General features: G+C 47.9%; 1 protein-coding gene across 2 annotated transcripts in view; it reads left to right on the top strand.

Moving 5' to 3' along the window:
• SNX11 (sorting nexin 11) overlaps positions 1-17,680 on the top strand; it is a 33,685-nt gene that overhangs the window by 9,571 nt on the left and 6,434 nt on the right. The window contains exons 2-4 of one of the 2 annotated variants that reach the window (XM_038754080.1): positions 13,850-13,904; positions 14,784-14,870; positions 17,242-17,342. In XM_038754080.1, the coding sequence (XP_038610008.1) occupies positions 13,863-13,904; positions 14,784-14,870; positions 17,242-17,342 (230 nt within the window). In that variant the 5' untranslated portion in view covers positions 13,850-13,862. Of the gene's footprint in view, positions 1-13,713; positions 13,905-14,783; positions 14,871-17,241; positions 17,343-17,680 lie in introns of both variants that reach the window. The other variant, XM_038754079.1, reaches the window with a different exon arrangement.

Below are 17,680 nucleotides of genomic sequence, written 5' to 3'. Positions count from 1 at the left end.
TATCTATTCTATTTATTTTATTTTGTTAGTATGTTTGGTTTTGTTCTCCGTCTCCCCCTTTTAGACTGTGAGCCCACTGTTGGGTAGGGACTGTCTCTAGATGTTGCCAACTTGTACTTCCCAAGCGCTTAGTCCAGTGCTCTGCACACAGTAAGCGCTCAGTAAATACGATTGATGATGATAGTAAGCGCTTAATCAATCGTATTTATTGAGCACTTACTGTGTGCAGAGCACTGTACTAAGCACTTGGGAAGTACAGGTCGGCAACACATAGAGACAGTCCCTACCCAACAGCGGGCTCACAGTCTAGAAGGCTTAATAAATGCCATCATTATTATTATTATTATTAGATGCACGTTAGATTGGACACGTCCCTATCCCCCGCAGGGCTAACAGACCCCATTTTACAGATGGGGTAACCGTGGCCCAGAGAATAACAATAATAATAATAATAATAATAATAATAATAATAATAATAATAATGATGGCATTTATTAAGCGCTTACCATGTGCAAAGCACTGTTCTAAACGCTGGGGAGGCTACAGAGTGATCAGGTTGTCCCACGGAGGGCTCACAGCCAATCCCCATTTTACAGATCATCATCATCATCAATCGTATTTATTGAGCGCTTACTATGTGCAGAGCACTGTACTAAGCGCTTGGAAAGTACAAATTGGCAACATATAGAGACAGTCCCTACCCAACAGTGGGCTCACAGTCTAAAAGTCTACAGATGAGGTAACCGAGGCCCAGAGAAGTGAAGCGAGTCGCCCAAGGTCACGCAGCAGACTAGTGGCGGAGGCAGGATTAGAACCCACATCCGTCTGGCTCCCAGGCTCACACTTTATTCATTCAGGCGCATTTATTGAGCGCTTACTGTGTGCAGAGCACTGTACTAAGCGCCTGATGCACTAGGCCACGCTGTTTCCTGGATTAATCGCGGTTCTCCCCACCATCTATCCCCTCAACTGCCATTTCAATCAATCGATTGTATTTATTGAGCGCTTACTGTGTGCAGAGCACTGGACTAAGCGCTTGGGAAGTCCAAGTTGGCAACATATAGAGACAGTCCCCACCCGACAGTGGGCTCACAGTCTAAAAGGGGGAGACAGAGAACCAAACCAAACATACTAACAAAATAAAATAAATAGAATAGATATGGACAAGTAAAATAAATGGAGTAATAAATATGTACAAACATATATACAGGTGCTGTGGGGAAGAGAAGGAGGTAAGATGGGGGGGATGAAGAGGGGGACGAGGGGGAAGATTTCATCTCTTCCCTGCCACCTAAACACTTAAGGACGCAGCGTGGCTCAGTGGAAAGAGCCCGGGCTTTGGAGTCCGAGGTCACGGGTTCAAATCCCGGCTCCGCCACTTGTCAGCTGTGTGACTTTGGGCAAGTCACTTCACTTCTCTGGGCCTCAGTTCCCTCATCTGTAAAATGGGGATTAAGAGTGTGAGCCCCACGTGGGACAACCTGATTACCTTGTATCTACCCCAGCGCTTAGAACAGTGCTTGGCACATAGTAAGCGCTTAACAAATACCAACATTATTATTATTATTATTATTAAGGACCTGTTTTCCTTTCCGACTGTGAGCCCGGAGTGGGACAGGGACCGTGTCCAACCTAATTATCCCGGATCTACCCCAGAGCTTAGCAGTGCTTTGGAACATAGGAAGCATTTAGTAAATATAATACTCCAAGTTCTCATAACCGTCCCTCCACCCCCCCCCAGAGCAATTATGTACATCTCTTTATACTCTATTACTTCCTCCTAGCTGTAATTTATTTTAGTGTCTCTCTCCCCCACTAGATTGTAAACTCTCCTGGGGGGGTGGGGGGCGGCGGGGAAGAAAGTGGTGTTTCGAAAGAGGGGAGGGGGTTCGTTATTAGTTCTGGGTCACGAAGCCTGAGTTTTTATTAACACACGGGCCGCGTTGAGAAACGCTGCCTTTGCAGCTCAGCTCGCTCGCCTTGGGGTTACGGTGAGTGGGAGGGAGGCCCTGAGAAGCCACTTGTGACCGAGGTTGCGGGGAATAATAATAATAATAATAATAATAACAATAATAATAATAATAATGACATTTGTTAAGCGCTTCCTATGTGCCAAGCACTGTTCTAAGCGCTGGGGGGGGATACAAAGTGATCAGGTGTCTCCCCCTTTAGACCGTGAGCCCACTGTTGGGTAGGGACTGTCTCTATATGATGCCAGTTTGTACTTCCCAAGCGCTTAGTACAGTGCTCTGCACCCAGTAAGCGCTCAATAAATACGATTGATGATGATGATGATCAGGTTGTCCCATGTGGGGGTCCACAGTCTTCACCCCCATTTTCCAGGTGAGGTAACCGAGGCTCAGAGAAGTGAAGTGACTTGCCCGAGGTCACACAGCCGACAGGGATTCGAACCCGTGACCTCTGACTCCGAAGCCCGGGCTCTTTCCACTGAGCCACGCTACTCGCAGAGGGTGTCACGCGGGAGGAGGTGGAGGGGCTCGGCGGAGGCGTGGAAAGAAGCCGGGCTGATTTCCGAGGGAGCCGAGGCCGCTGCTCTCCGATCGGCAGCATCTATATGTGGCCAGCTTGTACTTCCCAAGCGCTTAGTACAGTGCTCTGCACACAGTAAGCGCTCAATAAATACGATTGATTGATCTAGTGAGCACCCGCCGCATGCCGAACCCCGTACTAAGCCCTGCGGAGGAAACTCTGGAGCCGTGACATGATCCCTGCCCTCGAGGAGCCTACAGTCTAACGTGGGAGGCAGGCAGAGGTAGAGTTTGGAGAGGAAACTTGTCTGTCTCCCCCTCGTCCCCCTCTCCATCCCCCCCCATCTTCCCTCCTTCCCTTCCCCACAGCACCTGTATATATGGATATATGTTTGTACAGATTTATTACTCTATTTTATTTGTACATATCTATTCTATTTATTTTATTTTGTTAGTCTGTTTGGTTTTGTTCTCTGTCTCCCCCTTCTAGACCATGAGCCCACTGTTGGGTAGGGACTGTCTCTATGTGTTGCCAATTTGGACTTCCCAAGCGCTTAGTACAGTGCTCTGCACATAGTAAGCGCTCAATAAATGCGATTGATGATGATGATGATGATGTGAGCTCGTTGCGGGCAGGGAATGTCACTCTTTGTCGTAGTTTTGTACTTTCCCAAGCGCTTAGTCCAGGGCGCTGCACACGGCAAGCACTTAATAAATACGATTGAATGAATATACTCAGACAGCAGTGTCAGTCAATCGTGTTTATTGAGCGCTTACTGTGTGCAGAGCGCTGGACTTTTTAGACTGTGAGCCCACTGCTGGGTAGGGACTGTCTCTATATGTTGCCAACTTGTACTTCCCAAGCGCTTAGTACAGTGCTCTGCACACAGTAAGCGCTCAATAAATGCGATTGATTGACTAATAATAATGATGGCATTTATTAAGCGCTTACTAATAATAATAATGGCATTGGTTAAGCGCTTACTATGTGCAAAGCACTGTTCTAAGCACTGGGGAGGTTACAAGGTGATCAGGTTGTCCCACAGAGGGCTTACAGTCTTTATCTAGACTGTGAGCCCACTGTTGGGTAGGGACTGTCTCTATATGTTGCCAACTTGTACTTCCCAAGCGCTTAGTACAGTGCTGTGCACACAGTAAGCGCTCAATAAATACGATTGATTGATTGATTGATTGACTAATAATAATGGCATTTATTAAGTGCTTACTAATAATAATAATGGCATTTGTTAAGCACTTACTATGTGCAAAGCACTGTTCTAAGCGCTGGGGAGGTTGCAAGGTGATCAGGTTGTCCCACAGGGGGCTTACAGTCTTTATCTAGACTGTGAGCCCACTGTTGGGTAGGGACCGTCTCTATATGTTGCCAACTTGTACTTCCCAAGCGCTTAGTACAGTGCTGTGCACACAGTAAGCGCTCAATAAATACTATTGATTGATTGACTAATAATAATGATGGCATTTATTAAGCGCTTACTAATAATAATAATGGCATTGGTTAAGCGCTTACTATGTGCAAAGCACTGTTCTAAGCGCTGGGGAGGTTACAAGGTGATCAGGTTGTCCCACAGAGGGCTTACAGTCTTTATCTAGACTGTGAGCCCACTGTTGGGTAGGGACCATCTCTATATGTTGCCAACTTGTACTTCCCAAGCGCTTAGTACAGTGCTCTGCACACAGCACTCAATAAATACGATCGACTGATTGATTGATTTATCCCCATTTTACAGATGCGGTAACTGAGGCACAGAGAAGTTAAGTGACTTGCACGCTGCTTACTATGTGCAGAGCACCGTTCAAAGCGCTGGGGAGTTTACAAAGTGATCAGGTTGTCCCATGTGGGGCTCACAGTCTTAATCCCCATTTTCCAGATGAGGTAACTGAGGCCCAGAGAAGCCACGCACCTGGAAGAGAATAAAGGCCATTATTATTACAACAGGTGCTTGAGAAGCAGCATGGCTCAGTGGAAAGAGCACGGGCTTTGGAGTCAGAAGTCATGGGTTCAAATGCCACCTCTGCCAATTGTCAGCTGTGTGACTTTGGGCAAGTCACTTACCTTTTCTGTGCCTCAGTTACCTCATCTGAAAAATGGGGATTCAGACTGTGAGCCCCCCGTGGGACAACCTGATCACCTTGTATCCCCCTCCAGCACATAGAACAGTGCTTTGCACATAGTAAGCGCTTAACAAATGCCATTATTATTATTATTACAACACATCAATCAATCAATCGTATTTATTGAGCACTTACTGTGTGCAGAGCACTGTACTAAGCGCTTGGAAAGTACAAGCTGGCAACATATAGAGACAGTCCCTACCCAACAGTGGGCTCACAGTCTAAAAGGGGGAGAGCTTACAGCAATAAACAACAATAAACAGACACACTCCCTGCCCATAAAGTGAGCTTAGAGTCTAGAGGGCGAGACAGACATTAATAGAAATAAATAAATTACCGATATGTCTGTAAGTGCTGTGGGGTTGGGAAGGTCATTCAGTCATATTTATTGAGCGTGTACCCTATGCAGAGCACTGTACTAAGCGCTCGGGAGAGTACAGTATCAGAGTATAAAAGACACGTTCCCTGCCTACAAGGAGCTTACAGTCTAGAAGGGGAGACAGACGTTAATAATAATAATAACGATGGCATTTATTAAGCGCTTACTATGTGCAAAGCACTGTTCTAAGCGCTGAGGAGGTTACAAGGTGATCAGGTCCCACGTGGGGCTCACAGTCAACCCCATTTTACAGATGAGGTAACTGAGGCACAGAGAAGTTAAGTGACTTGCCTTTTAGACTGGGAGCCCACTGGTGAGTAGGGACTGTATATGTTGCCAATTTGTACTTCCCAAGCGCTTAGTACAGTGCTCTGCACATAGTAAGCGCTCAATAAATATGATTGATGATGAAGTCACACAGCTGACAAGGGGCGGAGCCGGGATTTGAACCCATGACCTCTGACTCCAAAGCCCGGGCTCTTTCCACTGAGCCACGCTGCTTCTCTATTTATTTATTCTTTATTTATTTAAGAGAAATAAATAAAATTACAGTTACGTATATAAGTGCCATGGGGCTGGGAGGGGGGGTTGAATAAAGGGAGAAAGTCTTGGCGACGCAGAAGGGAGTGGGAGATGAGGAGAAGCCGGGCTTAGTCTGGGAAGGCTTCTTGGAGGAGACGGGCCTTTGAAGGGGGGTGGAGAGCCTACGTGTGTGAGAGTGAATCAAAGAACAGATGAAGAAATAAATCCTGAGATGAAAATATATACGTGCTCTTTTAATACCTGTGAGCGGAAAGACATTGATTTTTTTTCCCCCCCACCAAAATGATCATTTTGAAGCCCACATGGGCCTTTGAAGGGGGGTGGAGAGTAATTGTTGCCCACGTGTGTGAGAATGAATCAAAGAACAGATGAAGAAATAAATCCCGAGATGAAAATATATACGTGCTCTTTTAATACTTGTGAGTGGAAAGACACTAATTTTTTTTTCCCCCCCACCAAAATGATCATTTTTAAGCCCTCCTGGGCTGGGAGGCAGATTTCTGGATATGGCCAAAGACTGGGACTCCTTGTACAAATTCGGAGAGCCAGGAGGGAGGAGGGAGAAAAGCAAATTTAGCGTGGACCGATTGATTAGTCAATCAGTGGAATTTATTCAATCCTATTTATTGAGCGCTTACTGTGTGCGGAGCACTGGACTAAGCGCTTGGGAAGGACAAGTTGGCAACATCTAGAGACGGTCCCTACCCAACAGCGGGCTCCCAGTCTAGAAGGGGGACACAGAGAACAAAACATATTAACAAGGTAAAATAAATAGAATAAATATGCACAAATAAATACAGTAATAAATTCGTACAAACATATATACATATAGACAGGTGCTGTGGGGAGGAGAATAGGCTGGTATGGCATCCAGACACGTTCTTAAGAACCAGTTTCTAAAGCATTTGCTAAGCTTCATCATCATCATCAATCGTATTTATTGAGCGCTATGTGCAGAGCACTGTACTAAGCGCTTGGGAAGTACAAATTGGCAACATATAGAGACGGTCCCTACCCAACAGTGGGCTCACAGTCTAAAAGGGGGAGACAGAGAACAAAACCAAGCATACTAACAAAATAAAATAAATAGAATAGATATGTACAAATAAAATAAATAAATAAATAAAGCGCTTCCTATGTGCCAGACACTGTACTAAGCACTGGGATAGATACAAGCTAATCAGGTTGGACTCAGCCCATGTCCCATATGGGGCGCTTACTATGTGCAAAGTATTATAGTAAGCACTTCAGGGGGTGGATACAGTAGAATTAACAGACATGTTCCCTTGCTATGTTCCCCATGTTCCCACGAGAAGCAGGGTGGCTCAGTGGAAAAAGTCAGAGGTCACAGGTTCAAATCCTGGCCCCACCAACTGCCAGCTGTGTGACTTTGGGCAACTCACTTCACTTCTCTGTGCCTCAGTTACCTCATCTGTAAAATGGGGATTCAAACTGCGAGCCCCCTGTGGGACAACCTGATCACCTTGTAACCTCCCCGGTGCTTAGAACAGTGGGTTGTGCGTAGTAAGTGCTTAACAAATACCATTATTGTTATTATTATTATTATTGCCCATATCTATCCCCGAGGGTGTGTGAGGCAAAGGAATTCCAAACCTAGAGCAAGTCCAAGATCGGAGGTGCCGGGAGTTGGAAAACCGACTGTTGGAAGATGAATGTCTGCTCCTGGATTTTTGGTTTGCCTGTTATTTGGTGGACTGTTGAATCCCCTTTCGTAGTCTGCCCTGGGAAGGTGGTTTTCCTTCCTGTTGTGGGTGAAAGGACGGTTGGCAATCAGGGATCCAATGGATCAATTCTCTTTGACTACCGGACGTTGGGTTAATTCAGATTCCAAGCAGACTTTTCCACAGTTCATTTTCCTCAAGGAAGGCTGTCGACTCCGTTAACCTGAGCGAGCAGGTTATCACTCTGTTGGGGTTATGGACATCCTTAACCCTTCTACCTGATCACCTTGTAATCTTCCCCAGCGCTTAGAACAGTGCTTTGCACAAAGTAAGCGCTTAATAAATGCCATTATTATTATTATTACCAAACTGGATCTTGGGCCCAGCAGGGAGAACTGTCCTCCGTACAGTTCTTTTTTTTTTTAATTTTAAATGATATTTATTGAGTGCTTAGTCTGTGCCAGGCTGGGATAGAAAACAAGGTAATCAGGTTGGACACAGTCCGTGCCCCACCATGGGGCTCACAGTCCCCATTTTACAGATGAGGTAACTGAAGCCCAGAGAAGTGAAGTGACGTTTGCCCAAGGTCCCAGAGCAGACAGGTGGCGGAGGCGGGATCAATCAATCAATCAATCAATCAATCGTATTTATTGAGGGCTTACTATGTGCAGAGCACTGTACTAAGCGCTTGGGAAGTACAAATTGGCAATAAATATATGGGATTAGTTCCCAGGTCCTTCTGACCCCCCGGGCCTATGCACTGCCCACTAGGCCTTGCTGCTCATCAGTCAATCGATCGTATTTATTGAGCGCTTACTGTGTGCAGAGCACTGTACTAAGTGCCTGGGAAGTCCAAGTCGGCAACATATAGAGACGGTCCCTACCCAGCAGTGGGCTCACAGTCTAGAAGGGGGAGACAGAGAACAAAACAAATTAAATCAATCAATCAACCAATCGTATTTATTGAGCGCTTACTGTGTGCAGAGCACTGTACTAAGCGCCTGGGAAGTCCAAGTCGGCAACATATAGAGACGGTCCCTACCCAACACGGTCTAGAAGGGGGAGACAGAGAACAAAACAATTAATAAAATAAATAGAATAGATATGTACAAGTAAAATAAATAAATTCCATCACTTTGGAAAGAGCAGGGCCTAGGAGAACAGGCCCAATTTAGTTGCTGCTCCAAAGACCGTCTGCCTGTCAAGAGAACACCTGGTTTACCGGAGTCACTTCACTTCTGTGCCTCAGTTTCCTCTTCTGTAAAATGAGGATTAAGAGCGTGAGCCCCGTGTGGGCCATGGGCTGCGTCCAACCTGACTAGCCTGTATCTACCCCTGTATCTAGAGAAGCAGCGTGGCTCAGTGGAAAGAGCCCGGGCTTTGGAGTCAGAGGTCGTGGGTTCGAATCTCAGCTCCACCAATGGTCAGCTGTGTGACTTTGGGCAAGTCACTTCACTTCTCTGTGCCCCAGTTCCCTCATCTGGAAAATGGGGGTTAAAACTGTGAGCCCCCTGTGGGACCACCTGATCACCTTGTAACCTGCCCAGCGCTTAGAACGGCGCTTTGCACACAGTAAGCGCTTAATAAATGCCATTATTATAAGAGAAGCAGCGTGGCTCAGTGGAAAAGAGCCCGGGCTTTGGAGTCAGAGGTCACGGGTTCAAATCCTGGCTCTGCCGATTGTCAGCTGTGTGACTTTGGGCAAGTCACTTCTCTGGGCCTCAGTTCCCTCATCTGGAAAATGGGGATGAAGACTGTGAGCCCCCCATGGGACAACCTGATCACCTTGTAACCTTCCCAGTGCTTAGAACAGTGCTTTGCACATAGTAAGCGCTTAATAAATGCCATTATTATTATTATTATTATTATTACCCCAGTGCATAGTACAGAGCCTGGCACCTCGTAAGCGCTTAACAAATACCGCAGAGAAACAAACCACCTCCGCCCCCAAATCACTGTGCACTTCACTAGTATCCTTGGAGGAGCAGCGTGGCTCAGTGGAGAAGAGCCCGGGCTTTGGAGTCAGAGGTCATGGGTTCGAATCTCAGCTCCACCAATGGTCAGCTGTGTGACTTTGGGCAAGTCACTTCACTTCCCTGGGCCTCAGTTACCTCATCTGTAAAATGGGGATTAAGACCGTGAGCCCCACGTGGGACAACTTGATCACCTTGTATCCCCCCCCAGCGCTTAGAACAAGTGCTCTGCACATAGTAAGCGCTTAACAAATGCCATCATTATTATTATTATTAGCATCGGGGTGGAAATGAGCCCCCCTCTCTCCTGAAACGTTAGCTGTATGTTGACGAAACATTAAAAGGAAACTCATTACAGACTCTCCTAACGTGAAAGCGGAACTAATAAGAGATTGTGTTCCAAATTAATTGTGGAACTGGAAGAATGAGTGTGGGGGAGAAGGAGAGAGAGAGAGGAGAAAACCCGGCCTATCCCCCCGAGCCCGCCTGAGCGATTTGTTGGCTTCTGCATATTGGCGGTGCTCAGTTTTCATTTAAAGGGAAATTGGAAAGGGAAATTAAACCTTATCGTTAACGATCGTGCGATGGAATATCGCTTGCCTTTCCCGTACCTCCGCAGAAATGGCCATCATCGGTCCTTGTTCTCCAGCGAGCTGAGTTGCATCCCGAGCCGGAGCTGGGGTGTCCCCCTGCCAGACTGGGAGATATTGCTGAAATGAAAACACTTCATCATCAGTCGTATTTATTGAGCACTTACTGTGTGCAGAGCAGTGGACGAAGCGCTTGGGAAGTACAAATTGGCAACATATAGAGACGGTCCCTACCCAACAGTGGGCTCACAGTCACTTCTGGGGGAAGAGAGGGAAAGAATGACTTAATGAGTCCTTTTTCTTTTTCTGGTACTTGTTAAGCGTTTCCTCCGTGCACCCCCAGACTACAGACGAGTTCATAGAGAAGCAGCGTGGCTCAGTGGAAAGAGCCCGGGCTTTGGAGTTGGAGGTCATGGGTTCAAATCCCGGCTCCGCCAAGTGTCAGCTGGGTGACTTTGGGCAAGTCCACTTCTCTGGGCCTCAGTTACCTCATCTGGAAAATGGGGATTCGGACTGTGGGCCCCTCGTGGGGCAACCTGATCAATCAATCAGTCAGTCGTATTTATTGAGCGCTTACTGTGTGCAGAGCACTGGACTAAGCGCTTGGGAAGTACAAGTTGGCAACATATAGAGACAGTCCCTACCCAACAGTGGGCTTGTAACCTCCCCAGCACTTAGAGCGGTGCTTTGCACATAGTAAGCGCTTAATAAATGCCATCATCATCATTATTATTATTATTATTATTATTATCACGTCCCTGTCCCACAGGAGGCTCTGGTCTAAGTAGGAGGGAGAACCGGTATTGAATCCCCGTTTTACAGTTGAGGACACTGAGGCCCAGCGGAGTGAAGCGACATGCCCAAAAGCTTTGGAGTCAGAGGTCAAGGGTTCGAATCCCGGCTCCGCCAATTGTCAGCTGAGTGGCTCTGGGCAAGTCACTTCGCTTCTCTGGGCCTCAGTTACCTCATCTGTAAAATGGGGATTAAGACTGGGAGCCCCACGTGGGACAGCCTGATCAACTTGTAACCTCCCCAGCGCTTAGAACAGGGCTTTGCACATAGTAAGCGCTTAATAAATGCCATTATTATTATTATTAGTGGCAGAATTGGGATTAGAACCCAGGTCCTCTGCCAGCACGGCCCTTGCTCGCTCCGCTAGGTCACCCCGCTTTTCAGAAGGAGCTCGAAAACTTTCGCTCGGAAAAGGAGCTGCCGGAGTGGCACGGTGACATTGTAATAATGTCGGTCTCCTCCTTTACACTGTAGAGCTCGTGGGAAGGGAACGGCTGTTATATTGTTGGACGGTACTCTTCTAAGCGCTCAGTACAGTGCCGGGTGCTTGTAATAATAATAATGATGGCATTTGTTAAGCAGTTACTATGTGCAGAGCACTGTTCTAAGTGCTGGGGGGGACTACAAGGTGATTGTATAGGAGAAGCAGCGTGGCTCAGTGGAAAAGAGCCCGGGCTTTGGAGTCAGAGGTCATGGGTTCAAAGCCCGGCTCCGCCCCTTGTCAGCTGGGTGACTTTGGGCAAGTCACTTCACTTCTCTGGGCCTCAGTTCCCTCATCTGGAAAATGGGGATGAAGACTGTGAGCCCCACGTGGGACAACCTCGTGACCCTGTATCCCCCCCAGCGCTTAGAACAGTGCTTTGCACATAGTAAGCGCTTAATAAATGCCATCATTATTATTATTATCAGGTTGTCCCACATGAGGCTCACAGTCTTAATCCCCATTTTACAGGTGAGGTAACTGAGGCACAGAGAAGGTAAGTGAGTTGCCCCAAGTCACACAGTTGACAAGTGGCGGAGCCGGGATTAGAACCCATGACCTCTGGCTCCCAAGCCCGTGCTCTTTCCACTGAGCCACGTTGCTTATATCCACCCCAGCACTTAGTACAGTGCCTGGAACTGTACATATATGTTTGTACATATTTTTTTTTACTGTTTGTACATATTTTTTTACTCTATTTTATTTGTACATATCTATTCTATTTATTTTATTTTGTTAGTGTGTTTGGTTTTGTTCTCTGTCTCCCCCTTTCAGACTGTGAGCCCACTGTTGGGTAGGGACTGTCTCTATATGTTGCCAATTTGTACTTCCCAAGCGCTTAGTACAGTGCTCTGCACATAGTAAGCGCTCAATAAATATGATTGATGATGATGATGATGATGGAACATAGTAAGTGCTTAGCAAATACCCTCATCATCAATAAATATAATCACTGACTGATTGATGGTTTGCTGGGGCTCATGGAAGTAGAGCAGGGGAGTCAGGGCTGGCTGACCGTCTCTAATGCCCTCAGCTGCTGCCAATCCATCAGTGGTATTTATTGGACACCTACCGTGTGCCAAGCACTGTACTGAGCGCTTGGGAGACTACACTACAATAGAGTTAATTGGCAGGCGGCGACTCCGGGCTTCACAAGAGGCACATCTGCCATGGGAGAAGGGGTGAGAATAATAATAATAATAATGATGGCATTTATTAAGCACTTACTATGTGCAAAGCACTGTTCTAAGCGCTGGGGGGGGGATACAAGGTGATCAGTTTGTCCCACGGGGGGCTCACAGTTTTTAATCCCCATTTTCCAGATGAGGTAACTGAGGCACAGAGAAGTGAAGCGACTTGCCCAGAGTCACACAGCTGACCATTGGCGGAGCCGGGATTTGAACCCACGACCTCTGACTCCAAAGCCCGGGCTCTTTCCACCGAGCCACGCTAGAATCAAGCGAAGCAGCAGGGCCTAGGAGCGAGAACCCGGGCTTGGGAGTCAGAGGTCGTGGGTTCTAATCCCGGCTCTGCCACTCGTCAGCCGCGGGACTTCGGGCACATTACTGCTCTGTGCCTCGGTGACCTCATCTGTAAAATGGGGATGAAGACTGTGATCCCCACGTGTATGTTTGTACATATTTATTACTCTATTTATTTATTTGACTTGTACCTATCTATTCTATTTATTTTATTTTGTTAGTATGTTTGGCTTTGTTCTCTGCCTCCCCCTTTTAGACTGTGAGCCCACTGTTGGGTCGGGACTGTCTCTAGATGTTGCCAATTTGTACTTCCCAAGCGCTTAGTACAGTGCTCTGCACATAGTAAGCGCTCAATAAATACGATCGATGATGATGATGATGGGTTTATTTATTTATTTATTTATTTTACTTGTACCTATCTATTCTATTTATTTTATTTTGTTAGTATGTTTGGCTTTGTTCTCTGCCTCCCCCTTTTAGACTGTGAGCCCACTGTTGGGTAGGGACCGTCTCTAGATGTTGCCAATTTGTACTTCCCAAGTGCTTAGTACAGTGCTCTGCACATAGTAAGCGCTCAATAAATACGATCGATGATGATGATGATGACAACCTGATTACCTTGTATCTAGCCCTTTGCTTTGAACAGTGCTTGGCACATAGGAAGCGCTTAACAAATACCATCTTTATTATTAACTCCGCAAGCGGGCTACTGGGTATTGAGCCATTTTGGTCTCTTTTGGACTGAAGTCAGCGAGGGGCCTTAATAGATGCCCACCAAAGATGCCACTCCTGCCACGCAGCTTCCCGCCCACCGGCCCCAGACTTCCCGAGAATCCCCGGCCCGTCGCTTCAATCAATCAATCATTTATTGAGCGCTTACTATGTGCAGAGCACTGTACTAAGCGCTTGGGAAGTACAAATTGGCAACATATAGAGACAGCCCCTACCCAACACTGGGCTCACAGTCTAAAAGGGGGAACTTCGTCTGACTCGCTCCCGTTGAGGGAATTTGGCTCGTCTGGCATTCCGGGGAAGAAGCCATTTCCCTAACGACACGGTGTTCCCGACCTGTGGGAAGTTTACAGGAAGAAGGGAAACCTCAGGCCGGAAAGCCCTGCCCAGGGGATTTATAGTTCCCTCAAACGGAGTAACCGCTTCTGTTTCACCCAGGGAACTGAAAATCCACTTACGTTTCCCCCGGGGGCTTGTACCGAAGTGCCGGGGTTTTCCCCTGGTCGGAGCGTGGGAAGAATCTCTCCAGGCGGACAACCAGAACGTGTCTTCTTCTGGGGTTCTTTTGGGATAGATGTGGCGCTCCAATGGGGTCTTGGGACAGGATGCTGGAAAATCCAGAACAGGAGGTAAGAACCGTGGTCTCCAAGCGGGGACCGGAGCGGCCGGGGTGACGAGAAGGAGAGGGGAACCCTTGAGCGGTGCTCCCGTGTGACGAACCCTTTGGAAAACTTGGAATATCCCAAAAACCCAAATGGGTATAGTCATTTCATTCAGTTGTATTTCTCCGGCGCTTACCGTGTACGAGAAGCAGTGGGGCTCAGCGGAAAGAGCCCGGGCTTGGGAGGCGGAGATCATGGGGTTCAAATCCCGGCTCCACCGGTGGTCAGCTGCGTGACTGTGGGCAAGTCACTTCACTTCCCGGTGCCTCAGTTACCTCATCTGGAAAATGGGGATGAAGACTGTGAACCCCACGTGGGACTCCTTGTATCCTCCCAATAATAATAATGATGATGGCATTTATGAAGCGCTTACTATGTGCAAAGCACTGTTCTAAGCGCTGGGGGGGATGCAAGGTCACGAGGTTGTCCCACGTGGGGCTCACAGTCTTCATCCCCATTTTCCAGATGAGGGAACTGAGGCCCAGAGTAGTGACTTGTCCAAAGTCACACAGCTGGCAAGTGGCGGAGCCGGGATTTGAACCCATGACCTCTGACTCCAGAGCCCGGGCTCTTTTCCACTGAGCCACGCCGCTTCTCCCAAGCGCTTAGAACAGTGCTTTGCACACAGTAAGCGCTTAAATGGCATCATTATTATTATTTCTAAGTTATTGGGAGAGTTCAGGGTAAAAGTGGACTGTTTGAGGCACCCCATCCTGTGGTCTTGCCTCCTCTCCCGGGGGGCTCCTGCGGGTCGGGGGGTCCCCCAGCCTGTCCACTCGCGGCAGTCCGGTCGGGAGGGAAGCATTTCGGAGGCCGCGTTTCGACGGGAGCGTTTCCGGGCGGCAGGAGCGGATCGCCGTACGCGTCCAGGACCCCCGCGTGCAGAACGAAGGCTCCTGGAATTCTTACGTGGACTACAAGATATTCCTCCACGTAAGTACACTCAGCCGTGTCGTCGGTGGTACTTACTGAGCGCTTACCGCGTGCGTGCGGAGCGCTGGGCTGAGCGTCGGGGAGAGGACGCTACAAGAGACACGTCCCATCCGTGCAGGGAGCTTGCACTCAGGGTAGGGGAGCCCCAGACTCGAATCCCGGATACTGCGGAGGGTTTTCGGGGTTCAAAATATCCATTCAGGGGTTGATCTGTGTGGTAAAATGAACAGCCACAGATCTTTGGGGGTTTTTGTTTTTGGTTTAGTTTGGCTGTTTTGGTTTTTTTGGACACCTGGGAGTCAGGGGACCTGGGTTCTAATTCCAGTTCTGCCACTTGCCTTCTGGGTGGCCTTGGGGCAAGTCACTTCACTTCTCTGGACCTCAGTTCCCTCATCTGCAAAATGGGAATTCAATAAGTGTTATTAATAATGATGATGATGATGATGATTCATTCGTTCAATCATTTATTGAGCGCTTACTGTGTGCATCCTTTCCCTTCTTTCCCTCCTTTCCCTTCCTTCCTTCCCTTTCCTTTCCTTTCTTTCCTTTCCTTCCCATCATTTCCCGTCCTTCCCATCCCCTTTTAGACTGTGAGCCCACTGTTGGGTAGGGACTGTCTCTATATGTTGCCGACTTGTACTTCCCAAGCGCTTAGTACAGTGCTCTGCACACAGTAAGTGCTCAATAAATACGATTGATTGATTGCAGAGCACTGTACTAAGCACTTGGGAAGTACAAGTGATGGTATTTGTTAAGCACTTACTATGTTCTAAGCGCTGGCGTACGTGCAGGGTAATCAGGTTGTCCCACATGGGGCTCACAGTCTTCATCCCTATTTTACAGATGAGGGAACTGAGGCCCAGAGAAGTTCATTCATTCATTCAATCGTATTTATTGAGCGCTTACTGTGTGCAGAGCACTGGACTAAGCTCTTGGGAAGTACAAGTGATGGTATTTGTTAAGCACTTACTATGTTCTAAGCGCTGTTCTAAGCGCTGGAGTAGGTACAGGGTAATCAGGTTGTCCCACAGGGGGCTCACAGTCTTCATCCCCATTTTACAGATGAGGGAACTGAGGCCCAGAGATGTTCATTCATTCATTCAAACATATTTATTGAGCGCTTACTGTGTGCAGAGCACTGTACCAAGCGCTTGGGAAGTCCAAGTTGGCAATATATAGAGACGGTCCCTACCCAGCAGTGGGCTCACAGTCTAGAAGGGGGAGACAGAGAACAAAATAAGACATATTAACAAAATAAGATAAATAGAATATGTACAAGTAAAATACATAGAGTAATAAATATGTACAAATATATATACAGGTGCTGTGGGGAAGGGAAGGAGGTAAGGCGGGGGGATGGAGAGGAGGAGGAGGGGGAGAGGAAGGAGGTGGCTCAGTATGGGAAGGCCTCCTGGAGGAGGTGAGCTCGCAGTAGGGCCTTGAAGGGAGGAAGAGAGCTAGCTTGGCGGATGTGGGGATCATCATCATCAATCGTATTTATTGAGTGCTTACTGTGTGCAGAGCACTGTACTAAGCGCTTGGGAAGTACAAGTTGGATGTGGGGATGTGAAGTGACTTGCCCAAGGTCACACAGCAGACACCTGGCAGAGCTGGGATTAGAACCCATAACCTTCTAACTCCCAGGCCTGTGCTGTATCCACTAAGCCAGTGTTCTCCCTTCTGTTTAGACTGTGAGCCCCACATGACATGATTATCTTGTATCCAACTTGTACTTCCCAAGTGCTTAGTACAGTGCTCTGCACACAGTAAGCGCTCAATAAATACGATTGATTGATTGATTGTATCTACCCCAGCACTTACTACAGTGCTTGGCACAGAGTAAACACTTCACAAATTCCATCATCCTTATTGTTCTCTGGGTGCTTCAGTTTCCTCCCCTGTAGAATAGGGGTGAAACCATTTTTCTCCCTCCCCTTCAGATTGGGAGCCCCATGTGGGGCAGAGCCCCATTATCCAGGATCGACCCCAGTGCTTAGCACAGCGCCTGGCACACAGAAGCGCTCAAAAACAAGCCGCGTGACCTTGCAGATAGAGCACGGCTCCGGGAATCGGGAGGACCCACAGTCTAATCCCTGCTTCGCCACCTGTCTGCTGTGTGACCTTGGGCAAGTCACCTCACTTCTCCGGGCCTCGGTTACCTCGTCTGTAAAATGGGGATTAAGACCGCGAGCCCCATTGGGGACAGGGACTACGTCCGGCCCGATTGCTTTGTATCTCCCCCAGCATTTAGAACGGCACGTAATAAGCGCTTTACAAATACCGTAAAAATCCCAAACACCCCACTTATCGGTCTTCTTTTTGTTGGGTGCTGGGGGTTGCGCCTCCCGTTTCCGGGGGCCCCGTCCGGCAGACCAACAGCAAGGCCTTCACCGCCAAGACGTCGTGCGTGCGACGCCGTTACCGGGAGTTCGTGTGGCTGAGGAAGCAGCTCCAGAGAAACGCCGGCTTAGTGTGAGTGTCCCCTGGCTCTCGCGCGGGCCGGCGATCGGCGGGTGACAGAATACTCTATTTATTCATTTATTTATTTGTTTGATTTGTACCTATCTATCCTATTTATTTTATTTTGTTAGTATGTTTGGTTTTGTTCTCTGTCTCCCCCTTTTAGACTGTGAGCCCACTGTTGGGTAGAGACTGTCTCTAGATGTTGCCAATTTGTACTTCCCAAGCGCTTAGTGCAGTGCTCTGCACATAGTAAGCGCTCAATAAATACGATTGATGATGATGATGATGATGATGACGGCGTGTCCGGGGGCTGGGGGGGTGACACAGTAAGCGCTCAATAAATACGG

The sequence above is a fragment of the Tachyglossus aculeatus genome, chromosome 11 (assembly GCF_015852505.1).
Source record: "Tachyglossus aculeatus isolate mTacAcu1 chromosome 11, mTacAcu1.pri, whole genome shotgun sequence".
Lineage (NCBI taxonomy): Eukaryota > Metazoa > Chordata > Mammalia > Monotremata > Tachyglossidae > Tachyglossus > Tachyglossus aculeatus.
Note: the sequence above shows the minus strand (reverse complement) of the source record. Positions and strands in the feature narration are given on the sequence as shown.